At 34.7% G+C, this 13686-nt stretch overlaps 1 protein-coding gene across 1 annotated transcript in view; it reads right to left on the minus strand.

Moving 5' to 3' along the window:
* OSBPL10 (oxysterol binding protein like 10) overlaps positions 1–12983 on the minus strand; it is an 873140-nt gene extending 860157 nt beyond the window's left edge. The window contains exon 1 of the mRNA XM_053714253.1: positions 12300–12983. Coding sequence (XP_053570228.1) covers positions 12300–12589 — 290 coding nt within the window. The 5' untranslated portion in view covers positions 12590–12983. The remainder of the gene's footprint in view (positions 1–12299) is intronic.
* Positions 12984–13686: the final 703 nt, after the last annotated feature.

Below are 13686 nucleotides of genomic sequence, written 5' to 3' on the forward strand. Positions count from 1 at the left end.
TGTGGGGCATCTTCAAACCAAATGTGGGGGAGCGTAAGGTCTCTAACATCCAGCAGCTCTGTGATGTCCTCATGGAGGATTAGAAGAGGATTCCAGTGGCAAGCTCTGGTGAACTCCATGCTCAAGAGGGTTAAGGCAGAGCTGGAAAATAATGGTGGCCACACCAAATATTGACACTTTGGGCCCAATTTGGACATCTCCACTTAGGGGTGTACTCACTTTTGTTGCCAACGGTTTAGACATTAATGGCTGTGTGTGTTGTTATTTTGAGGGTACAGAAAATGTACACTGTTATACAGGCTGCACACTCACTAGTTTACATTGTAGCAAATTGTCATTTCTTCAGTGTTGTCACATGAAAAGATATAAAAAAAAAAAAATATATATATATATATATATATATATATGTGTGAGGGGTGTACACACTTTTGTGTGTATATATATATATATATATATATATATATATATATATATATATATATTTATTTTTAAATTTCACACTCTGTCGTGAATGTTTAATTTGGACTTTTATGCCCCCTTCAATGCTTTGTGGATGGTGTTAAATACTATGTGGCTGATCACAATCTATTGTATAATACTTATCTGCAGGTTAATGGCTTCAGATGAACCATTTTTTCGATGCTGTGGCAGTTGCCATTATATATCTCCATATCTATATCTATATCTCTATTTTCATATATATATATATATATATATATATATATATATATCTATATCTATACACATGTGCGTGTGAATATATATATATATATATATATATGTGAGGGGTGTACACACTTTTGTGTATATATATATATATATATATATATATATATATATATATATATATATATATATATATATATATATATATAATTGCGTCGAACGAATTAAAAAAAAAAAAAAAACTTTTTCCTATCTCTAACTTTGTGTTCCCTTTCCTAAAGGGAATGAATGAGGAAATAAACTATGCATGCTTTTTGGTAAAGTAAAATAGTCAATCCTGTGAGATATTGAAATATGAAGTTGTGTAACAAAAAGTGATTAAGTGTCAATCCTGTGACATATGTGGTCCAATGATGTCCAATATTTGCTGTGTGGTGATAATACTTGTCCCTTGGTGCTCAGATACCCATGGGGACTAAGCCCCAGAAAAAATACAAAATGCAAAGGAAACCAAACAAACCAAACAAAAACCTGTGAAAAAAAGATAAAACACAATGTGTAGAAACTTCTCAAATCACTGTTTGTTACACAACTTCATATTTCAATATCTCACAGGATTGACTATTTTACTTTTTGGATCACTGTTACATTTTTTGAGTAACTATTCACCTTTTATCACCATTTGAACCCAATTGGAGTTTCTTTGGAGTTTTTTTGTTTACACACATCAGAATCATTATTTTGTATTTTTGCATTTTTAGCATTTTCTCCTTAGGCATCACAATGGTATTGACCATTATGTATTCATTTAACTATTGCATACAACCTACCATGTGTTAGATTTGGTTTAATGTTTTTATGTTATTCTAGCGTGGATCCATGGTTTTTTTAAAAAATTTTAAAGTTTTTTATAAATTTTGTTAGTGACTTTTATGTAACAATTTTGTCACTGTTATTAATAAATTTGTACCTTTCACCTTAGCCTCCAAACTGTTGGCGCCTGGGCACACTCTTTACATTTGTTCCTAAATAGGTGGTAGCTAGGTATCACAGCCTCAGGCAATTAAGGTTTAGTTGGCACTGGGATATACCTCTGTTTCTTTAAACTGCAACATTGCCATATCTATAAACTACTAAAATATACATATGATAAAGTACATATGATCATCTGGATCGCAGCTTTGACTTCAAATCTTTATATAGATATTGTGCACAAAGGAAAATAAATTTTCATAAATTGTACACTGCACAGAAATGGAGCAAAATTACAATATTAAACTATTTGTATTAACTTGTTTCAATTATTGTATATACTTTCATTGAGTGATGCACATTTAAGTAACAATGGATTACTATTGTAAAATGTTACCATTTTGCCTTAACAAAGTATACATTTCAAAGGCTTCCAAATGGGAGGAGTTTTCCTCTGTTACTTTTCCCTTAAAAGAAACCTCAGGATACCTATGATCATGTGATTAGTTTTGGAGCCGGAAGAAGCCGCAGAGCCTTAGGGGTGAAACGCGCATAGCTGGCAGGAGTGTTTGCTGGAGCAACAAAGGCAAAAAAAAGTTTAAGAATGGAAACTCTTGAATGGAGTAGTCTGGAGTTTGGAGACACATCCACAAGTATATGGTTTACGAAGCATCATCATAAGGAACAGAGAGGAGATAAACACCCTAGGGAAATACACCATACTTGCGACGGTGTACCTAGGAGGTGTAGCACCGCGATAGTGGGACTCCCTCAGAACCGCAAGTATTAACCGCTACGGCGGATTTTGTTGAAGCACAGAAGTGGCGTTTATTATGCAAACCAAGATTGTTGTAGCAATACTGTGGAACTGCCGTAAATAGAAGGGCACAATTAACACACTGGTATATCGTCCCTATACAGTAATCAAAGAACCTGTTGGAATAAGGGCATCTTTACTGTGTTGTCCTTTTAACATCCAGACACACTGACTATTCAACATATACAAATTGTGTGGAATATCTATCCATAGGATATAATTCCTCTATCTTAGTGCTGGAATCATTGGAGTTTATACCTGTGGAATTAACAGGACTTTGACTTTTTAGTTAACTATATGCACATAAATTGCATAATTATTATTTATTAATTTTGTGTTTGAGAGCTCTCTGAGGGGATTTTGTATCCATAGTGCACTATGATAGGAGTTGAATTAACCCATCTATGGTTATACATACACATATATATATATATATATATATATATATATATATATATATATATATATATAATATATATATATATATATATATATATAGCGCATGTGAGCATGCGGGAAACGCGTCAGATCCAACCCTGCACACTGTGACTGTGTATCTCACTTAACTGTTCATTAAAATAACCACTTTGGAACCAGAGTTTGCAGTACATTGTTTTTCTTCTTCCTAATATTATATATATATATATATATATATATATATATATATATATATATATATATATATATATATATATATATATATATATATATATATATATATATATATATATATATATACACACATATACACACACACACACACACACATAAACATACACACATATGGCTTAAGTGTTTGAAACAATGTATAACGTATATAACATTGTTACAAACATTTTGGCAAACTTTGCTGTCATATAGTATGACAAGCACATGCATGCTCCTGAGCCTACCTATGTATGCTCTTCAGCAAAAATATTAAAAGGGATATGAAACGAAAAAAAAAAATATTTTGTGATTCAGACAGGGCATACAATTTAAAAAAAAAAGTTTCCAGTTTACTTCTTTTATCAACTTTGCAAAATTCTCATGTTATTCTTTGTTGAAGAGATACATAGGTAGGTGTCTGGAGCACTACATGACAGGATATAGTGCTGCCATCTAGTGCCCTTGCAAATGAATAAAATTCTTGCAAATATGCTGACATGTAGTGCTCCAGACACACTGTCCTTGAGCTTACGTCCCTGCTTTTCAAATAAAGATAGCAAGCGAACAAAGAAAATTTGAAAGTGGTTTAACATTGCATGCTCTGTCTCAATAATAAAAGGGGTTCATGTCCCTTTAAAGGGACACTGAACCCAAGCTTTTTCTTTCATGATTCAGATAGAGTGTGCAATTTTAAGCAACTTTCTAATTTACTCCTATTATCAAATTTTCTTTTATCTCTTGCTATCTTTATTTGAAAAAGAATGCATCTAAGCTATTTTGGGTTCAGAACTCTGAACAGCACTTTTTTATTGGTGGATGAATTTATCTACCAATCAGCAAGAACAACCCAGTTTGTTTACCAAAAATGGGCCGGCATCTAAACTTAAATTCTTGCATTTCAAATAAAGATACCAAGAGAATTAAGAAAATTTGATAATTGGAGTAAATTAGAAAGTTGCTTAAAATTTCATGCTCTATCTGAATCGCAAAAGAAAAAAAAATTGGGTTCAGTGTCCCTTTAACTGAGCAAATTAAACTTTAAAATAGGAGAAACTTGAAAAAGATACATTTTGACTTTAATGTCTCTTTAAGAGCATTAAAAAAAAAAAACTTTTGTTCAGAATGTATCAGTTACAAGTTAACTTATATATCCCAATGTAAAAAACTCTAACACAATGACAGACTATATACAGCATTATTGTCTTTTGTTTTAATAATATATATATCTTCCAATATCATCCCCTATGACTCATTGTATTGTTCTGCCAACTAAGCATATCCTTATAAATAAAGCATAAGATTATTGCTAACTGAGCCCAGAAATAAAAGCAAAGAGAGATCTGCCTATGATCTCATACTAAATATTTAGTCAACATCTCAGACATCAATCTTACAAAACAAAGCCAAAATTGTCAAATGTGTCTGATGTATGTATTGCTACACTGTCCATTATTCATTGTATCTGCAGGCCGCATGTGCTGATGGTAGCAGATTCTGGTGTCGTAGGACAAGATATTTTAAATAATTACCTAGTGATTTGTGAAGAACAAACAACTAACTTACAGCTGGAATCGTAGCTGCTGAGTAAATGGTACTTTCATGTGTACCCATTCATACTAAGAGCAAGATTTATCAAGTTGAACTGTAAAATTCTCCTACTCAGTTCACGTTCACCTAGACACACAGGAGTGCCCAAAAAGGGTTAAATTATATAAATTGCAGGAGTATTTTCTATAATACACCTTATCAAATTGACTTGTTATTAATTTATCTTTTTTTTTTTTTTTTGCGCCTATAGAGAACTTAAAGTTCTCCTACAAATGCGTGCACTGAAGTGCTCCATAAGTAAGCATTGAGGAGAACAGCATTGGAAATCATTTCTATTTGAGCTTGTGTTGTGAGTTCTTTCTGATGTTGGCAGCAATTTCTGTTGCAAGGCCAGAGGAAGATTTTGCGTTTTCACATTTAACAATATTGCGACCGCGATTTCTTGTCATATTTCACAATATTGTATAGTGATCTGCATTTGTAATATTCACAATTTTATAATATTGACATGTACTGTTGCAATGTGGTATATATATGTGAAGGTCAATTTCGATGAATTAGTGCCTTATTTTTAATAATCCTATTAAAAACAAGGGCACTTTAATTCATCAAAATTGACATTTCACTCATTTTCTTGAAAAACGTACCTTTTAATCCTGCCAGCTGCTGCAGCGCTTCCTCCGCACGTCTCAAGCCCTCTTCTCGGGTCCAAAATGATGAATCCAGCTTCCTCCAATCATGGCGTTGCCTCAGTCCATGACATCCCCGTTATTGGAGGAAGCCGGATTTGTCATTTCTGACTTAAAAAGAGGCTTTCCGATGGAAGGGGTAAATTGCTGGAGCGGCTGTTAGGATTAAAAGTTAAGTTTTGGAAGAAAACAAGTGAAATGACAATTTTGATAAATTAAAGTGCCCTTGTTTTTAATAGGATTATTAAAAACCAGGCACTAATTCATCGTAATTGACTTTTAATATAGAATATGTTTGGTACAATATGATCGCAATATGAATATTACAAACGTGAATTTGCAATCACAATATCGTGAAACATGAAAACTGTAAATTTCTTCCACTTAGTTTATTCAGTAGTGACAAAACCCATAAAAATATGTTCTATAAAAGGGCGCAAAAAAAAAGCTAAAAATAAACTCAAATAAGTAAATAACGCTTTATTTCTATGGTTATTTCTGTAAACAAGATTTACACATAACTAGCGATTAAGAATTATTTCCAATGATAAATTAGGCGCATATAGTTTTTCGACAGGAGATATTTATCATTAGTTTGCCTGAACACGCCTTTGGAAAAGCACAAAAAAAAAAAATTTTTTTTGTAAATTTAGGTGCACAGATTTGCTTCTCAAAAGGCAAACACGTAGGAGAATAGAGGGGAGAATTCTCATAGCAACTGATAAATCTTGCTCTAAAGCTTATTAAGCCTAAAGAGCAGAGGCAAAACTAGAAACCTAAAGGGCCCTGTTGCAAGAATCCATGAAGGCCCCCCTGACGGACAGTGGGCGTGGCTTGGTCAGTCCATTAAAATGGGTAGACCCAGGGGCTGTGAGTAGGAAGTGGCCATACCTACAAATGTGATATTCCAGTAGGATGTGATGCATTTGTGATGTACGGTAATGTAAAAATAAAATGCTCTTCCCTGTCCTGGAAAGTCTCGTTTTTGTCATGCTATGGGCACTGGGAAACTTGCTGCCCTCCCTCTTCAAATACTACTACCAACAACACTTTTAACCCTTATTTGTCTCATATTTCTCAAAAATTAAGGAGCATGGGGAGGTCCCTTGGATTGTAAGATGCAGGTGTGTGTGTGTGGGGGGGGGGGAGCTGCTTCACATGGTAACGGATGCTGATTCATTTTGTTACGAATGCAAATTCATAACGATACAAAAGGATATTCATTATTAAAAAATTGGAAAAAGTGCTAAGTTTTAGTGTCCACAAAGCAATCGGTGGAGCCATGTTGTAACCTAGGTAAACACCTTGAGATTGTAATATAAAATGTACTACAACTTCGCAATAATCTTTAATTATTTATTTAACCTCTTTCCTAAAACGGTGGGTTCTACAGCTCTAGGAGCTCACCATGCACATAGCAGACTGTGCAATGTATTTATTTGCAGTGCTTGCTACGTTGATTTTAAAGTTTATGATTTATTAGACATTAAATATTACTGTATATACACCAGATAGATCACTGCCTGTATCTTCTTAATACTTTATCACAATTAGACATGGTTTTTAACCTTGGCACAATAAGGTCATTTTTCTGGCATACTGAGTGTAAAGTAACTCTATTGCTATCTATATTTGTTTTTGCATCTGCATCCTGGACCTTATACTGCCCATTTGTTTAGTTTTTACAAGCTAAACCCTTCCATATATATGACCTTAATTGGCTTCAGCAGAGATTAATAGATAAGAACTGCAAACAAAGTGTATTTTGCCAACATACTGAATGTGGCTACTGTCTCTAGTTGAAAGTCTTAATTGGTTGGTGGAGTTTGGTTATTGTAAAACAATTACAACAAACAAGGTGTTAATGCATTTAAACAAATTCCCATTCACCTAATATGTTGTGCAATAATTAGGCTGATCATATTGCCGATTAAGTAAGGGACACATATGAAAAATACATGTCAGGGTTCTTACACAAAACATTTCTTTAAACATCCCTGACAGATATGTATTTTTCATGTGTCCCTTTTTAAAGCGGCAATATGGTCAGCCTAGCAATAATTGCACAACTGAAGAAAAATATTGTAAAGGTGTCTACTATCCCTTTAAAGGTACAGTCAACACCAGAATTATTGTTGTTTTAACAGATCATCCCTTTATTACCCATTCCCCAGTTTTGCATAACCAACACAGTTATAATAATACACTTTTTACCTTTGTGAACACCTTGTATCTAAGCCTCTGCAGACTGCCTGCTTATTTCAGTCAAATGCAAAGGTGGCCTTCAAGGTCTAAGAAATTAGCATATGAACCTCCTAGGTTTAACTTTCAACTAAGAATACAAAAAGAACAAAGCAAAATTGGTGATAAAAGTAAAATTTTAAAGTTGTTTAAAATTACCCTATTTGAATTATTAAAATGTTTTTTGTTTTTTTTAATTGACTGTTTTTTTAGGTCTGGCGTCTGCACTTACACTTAATAGGAACTGTAAAGCCCACAAGTTTCAGAATGAAATCTCAGGAAAAGGTTCATAAACTAAATAATGAAAGTACATTGCAAAGTTTTTGTTTTACATTTTTAATACAAACAATCCCAAGGTATTTACTGTCCCTTTAAACACGGAGCTTGCGATGAGCATCCAGAATGTTTCTTATAACAAACACAATTTTACTAATAGACAAGAGGAGAAAATTGTTCCATTACATGACATTATATTCACAACAAAGACGTATGTCATTTAATTTGACCAATCCCCAATTGGATCAAACTGCTTCTTGTTCCTATTCTCCTTTCATCTTTCCGATTCCCCTTTCTAGCACTTGCTCTGCTGGACCTTCCATATCACATTTCTATGCTTTAGGTTTTCAAGTACTATAAAAAAAAAAAAAAAAGACAGCAACAAACTTTAAAGGGACATGTAACTTAAAAATGTTCTTTTGTGATTCAGATAGAACCTACAATTTTAAACTTTCCAATTGTCTTCTATTATTAAATTGGCTTTATTCTCATGGTATCTTTTGCTGAAGGAGCAACAACACACTACCGGGAGCCAGATGAACACATCAGGTGAGCCAATAACAAGAGGCAAATAAGTACATCCACCAATCAGCAGCAAGCTCCCAGTAGTGGTGAATTGCTGCTTCTGCCTAGGTCTACCTAGGTATGCATTTCAACAAAGGATACCAAGAGAACAGATCAAATTAGATAACAGAAGTAAACTGGAAAGTTATTTAAACGTGCATGATCTATCTGAATTGTGAAATTTTCATTTTGACTTTACTGTCCCTATATATTTTTATTAGTTACATATTTTATGTAGAATTACAATACTGCAATAAATAGTTATGGTTTCTTTTGTGTCCTTTTGCTCTAGATCAGGGATGACAAACTTCCTAACACTTGGGGGCCACAGGTCAATATTTTAGAAGCCTAAATGGGATATGAAATCCAAAAAAAATATTTTGTGATTGAGACAGGATATAGAATTTTTTTAAAAAGTTTCCGATTTACTTCTATTATCAAATTTGTTTTGTTCCCATGTTATTCTTTGTTGAAGAGATACCTAGGTAGGTATCTGGATTACTACATGGCAGGAAACAGTGCTGCCATCTAGTGCTCTTGCAAATGGATAACATTCTTGCAAAACTGCTGCCATATAGTGCTCCAGAAACGTGCACGCTCCTGAGCTTATGTCTCCGCTTTTTCAACAAGAATTACCAAGGAAATTTGATAATAGAAGTAAATTAGGATGTTGTTGTCATGTCATGTTTTGTTTGAATCATGAAATAAAATGTTGTGCATTCGTGTCCCTTTAACCCCTTAAGCCATCTGGACATGGCTACTACATCACAAGGTACTTTGCCCAGCGTACACTGTTGACTTAGTAGATACTTCCTACCTTCTGCCTCATGCTGCAGACGAATTTGGCTTCCTCCAATCGTTGCGTGCCCCCTTTGGGTCCAGCTTGTGGGGCACACGACAATTGGAGGAAGCCGGATTCATCATCTATATGCTAAAGAAAGCAGGAGCTGAAGGCGGGGCATTGGCATTATGTTTTCCATAACGCAAGCGTCTATTTTTTTTATCCTGGGCTTTAATTCAGAAAAGCTTACAATCACTTTAAATAAAAAAATAAAAGACATTGATGTGTGGTACAGGGATAGACAGTGACAGCAATAATTTAATCAAGACCAGGCCTGCATTAATATCATGAGAAATGGAAAAATTGTATAGAAAATGTATTAAGTATTTTATTTTCCCTTGTTATATTACAAATATAGAATAAACCACTTAAAATCAAACTTCATGAGGAAAACAAAAAGTCTGTTAAGTAAATGGAAAACAGAAAGTCTGTTAAGTAAATGGAAAAAAAAGTAATGCATTTATTTTTGCCTACACTGATAGGTTGTTTCATTTCTACTGCAATAAGCAATATTATATATTATTCATGCTGAAGAGGGTATTTTTATCATAATACTTAAACTTCTTACCGCCTGATGTTTATGAAATGTCTCTTGTCTAAATAACTTTGTTATTTTCTGTGATTATTTACTTGGGGTGTTTATTTCTTTGTACATTTACTGAGCATACACAAACCAGGGTATGTCGGACAAATCTGCCAATCATCAAGATATGGTTAGCTTAAAAGGAAACCGAAAAACATAAAACTAAAAAAATACATCCCCATAAAATATTTGCTTAGTTTCCTGTAATGTAACTCTTTAAATTAGGGATTTACCATTCCCCCATGAATAGGGAACTTCATCTTGCAGAATCCAGGAACTTGACCCTGCAACAGCCTAGGCTGCATTGCTTGATCAGTGCAGGAGCTCATTTATATCTGTGCCTAATTAGTTGCAGGATACATGAGTAAAAATATTCTTAAAGGGACAGTAAAGTCAAAATTAAACATTCATGATTAAGATATAGAATGCATTTTAAACAACTGTCTAATTTACTTTTAATATCAAATTAGCTTTGCTCTTTTGGAATCCTTTGTTGAAGAGTAAAATTAAACAGGCTGATAGGAGCTTAGGAGTGTGCACATGTTTTAGCAGTCTATGGCAGACTTTAACACAGCTATAAACAAAATTGCAAACACTGCTGCCCGATTGCTAAAAACATGTGCATGCTCCTAAACTCACCTGGGATTACGCTTTAATAAAGGATACAAGGAGAATTAAGCTAAATTGATAATATAAGTATTTTTGTGTCACCACACTTAAAGGGACACTGAACCCAAATTTTTTCTTTCATGATTCAGATAGAGCATGCAATTTTAAGCAACTTTCTAATGTACTCCTATTATGAAATGTTCTTCATTCTCTTGGTATCTTTATTTGAAATGCAAGAATGTAAGTTTAGATGCCGGCCCATTTTTGGTGAACAACCTGGGTTCTTCTTGCCGATTGGTGGATAAATTCATCCACCAATAAAAAGTGCTGTCCAGAGTACTGAACCAATAAAAAAGCTTAGATGCCTTCTTTTTTAAATAAAGATAGCAAGAGAACAAAGTTAATAATAGGAGTAAATTAGGAAGTTGCCTTAAATTGCATGCTCTATCTGAATCACGAAAGAAAAATTTTGGGTTCAGTGTCCCTTTAAATTGCTGATTCATACAAGGTACAGGGAGCAAACTACTTGAAAGTCCCTCAAAGCATTGTAACTTTATGAGAACAGTTAGCCTTGTCCATTTATTTCTGGTTACAGCATCTAAATCCTTTATAATCAAACAATTATCAAAATGTTGCAGTATGAAACACAAAAAAACACAAGTTTTTGCCTGTTTAGGTGAGGAGGCCAGAGATGCACAGAACAAAATATACAGTCATTAATAAGAACTACATATTACAATAATCACCTGTGTAAGTTGTTATATTTAAATGTGTGACCTTACACCAAACTAGATACAAGGGGTCCACATACATAGATTTCTCAGCAGCTAACAATTCTTATGCATAATAAACTATTCTCCAGTTGAGGTATTATTTACATAGATAGCTAAGTATTGTGTATGGACACCTGAGGGGGACAAGAGGGGGGCAATGCACACCTCAGAATTCTGCACTTTATCCAAGTATAAGCAACTACCTGGATCATTCTTTTGAAGCCAATGAGCCACCATTTTTAAAATGATGTGCAAATGGTGTACAACATTTTGCCACTGTTATTTTATTTGGGTCATTTAAAAAAAAAAATTCTCCCATACACCCCAGCAGACATTTCTGAGGATATCTATGTATGTGTATCAGGTGATGCCAAATTAACCTGTATATATGACAATGACACACTGATGAAATACAATTAATTGTGCTGCAGGGATGATTTATAAGTAATTCAATCTATGCAAAACTGACTTTAATACATAGTGATGGCAACTACTAGTATGACAGAAGAACTACATACTGTACAAGAAGCCCAGCCTTCAAACAGGCCACAGTGCACTTTTTAAAACTAACACAAAATCTACAGCAAAAGTTTTTTTTGTTCTGTGAATGTGGAAAAAATAATTTTATAGGGTAGAGAAATTTTTTTTTTTTAAATATGCAAAGTATATTTACTTAGTTAAAACTGTAGGGGAAGCCCCAAGTTCCCATCAGTGGTGTATGACATTAAATATAACTCACAGATAAACCAATCACATACTCAGATATCCTAAAATTACTTTTATAATATTTCAAGTCTTGGATGTTCAACATTTCTGCACTATGAGTTATTCTATGGCACCTATTCAATTCAGTGTGTAAATTACTTATATGTATATTACAGTATAAAACCAACGATATTCCTAAACATTGGTAATACTGACAGACCAAAACCAATAAAAGTATTACAAGCTAAATTAATTCATCAACATTCACAAACATTAAGTTCCAATGAATTAGAAAAAGAAATGTTTTTCCTCTATAGAACATTACATGTGTTAGAGGTGCATATTTATTATTATTCATATGGGTTACCTGTTCTGCCATCCCTGGATGAGGTTGGTGTACTTGCTAAGCAGCCCTTCTATGATTTGCTTGTGCTGCTGCTCTTTGCCTCCCCGTGCAGAGCTTCCGTCCAGTCTCCCAACTGCTGCTTGTGCCACAGCCTGGTGTTGCTGCTGCAGCCCTCTCCCGGACCCCGCAGCCAGCACTCGTCCAGATGACGAGGGAGATGATCCTGCCGAGGTGGCTCTGCTGCTGCTCCGGCTGCTGCTATTACTGCTACCTCCCCCACTCTGCTGCTGCTGCTGAGCCGCCTTGTCCATGGCCCTGCTGCTGGTTACGGTGCCCTCAACAGCAAGGCACTAAACTCATGTACAGTAAAGTACAGGTCCCTCCTTTCAACCCTGCTGTTCTTTCTAGTTGCAGTTTCCCTGCAGTCTCTATTTCATGCAGCTTCCTGCTCTGAGATCTTCCAGCACTGCCTCCATGATATGAAACACATATGGCAATATGTATCTTGGTGTCAGCTGCTGCTTACTTGCTGAGACCCCGTCTTGATATACGGTGCATTTGTGCTTGTCAGTTGCTAGATGAATGACAACTGGATACAGAATAAAAAGCCTGTAGCCTGGGGTTGAGTTAGCTGATGTCTGTATGAGAAGGGAGAAGTATCCCCTCCCAAGGAAGCCAAGCACACAGTTTTCCACTAAAGGCTAATGCAGCACCACCTCTGGTTACACACCCCCTGCTGTCCATCCCACCCGGATATGTAGTGTCCCAGGTCGGAGAAGCTGAGGTGAACTTTCATTCAGCTAATCAGATTTAACCAATTATTTAAAATCATCCTATTGCTGTTCTGTTTTTCTGTTTGTGTGTTTTATGTCTGTGTTTGTGTGTTTTATGTCTGTGTTTGTGTGTTTTATGTCTGTGTTTGTGTGTTTTATGTCTGTGTTTGTGTGTGTATATATATATAGAGAGAGAGAGAGCTCTAAGGAAGTGATTGTGCATAGTTTATATAAACCTGGCTAAAGGATTTAAGTCTTTTTTAAATATTTCAATGCTTTTTACTAATAAAAATATGAAATGTACAATAATTCAAATCTAAAGGGACATTCAGTTCTTATAATAACACACCTAGTTGCTTAAAATAAATACATTTATGCAACCCAAACTTTTTCTTTCATGATTCATATTAAGCATAACATTTTAAACAATTTTCCAATTTACTTGCATTATCTAATTTGCTTTGCTCTTAAAAAAAAAAGGTATACCTAGGTAGGCTCATACGCAGCAATACACTACTGGGATCTAGCTGATGATTGGTTGCTGCACATATATGCCTATTCTCCTTGGCTCACCTGATGTTTCAGCTAGCTCCCAGTAGTGCATTGCTGCTCCTTTAAGAAAGGATAACAAAATA

The sequence above is a fragment of the Bombina bombina genome, chromosome 5, assembly GCF_027579735.1.
Source record: "Bombina bombina isolate aBomBom1 chromosome 5, aBomBom1.pri, whole genome shotgun sequence".
In the NCBI taxonomy this organism is placed as follows: domain Eukaryota; kingdom Metazoa; phylum Chordata; class Amphibia; order Anura; family Bombinatoridae; genus Bombina; species Bombina bombina.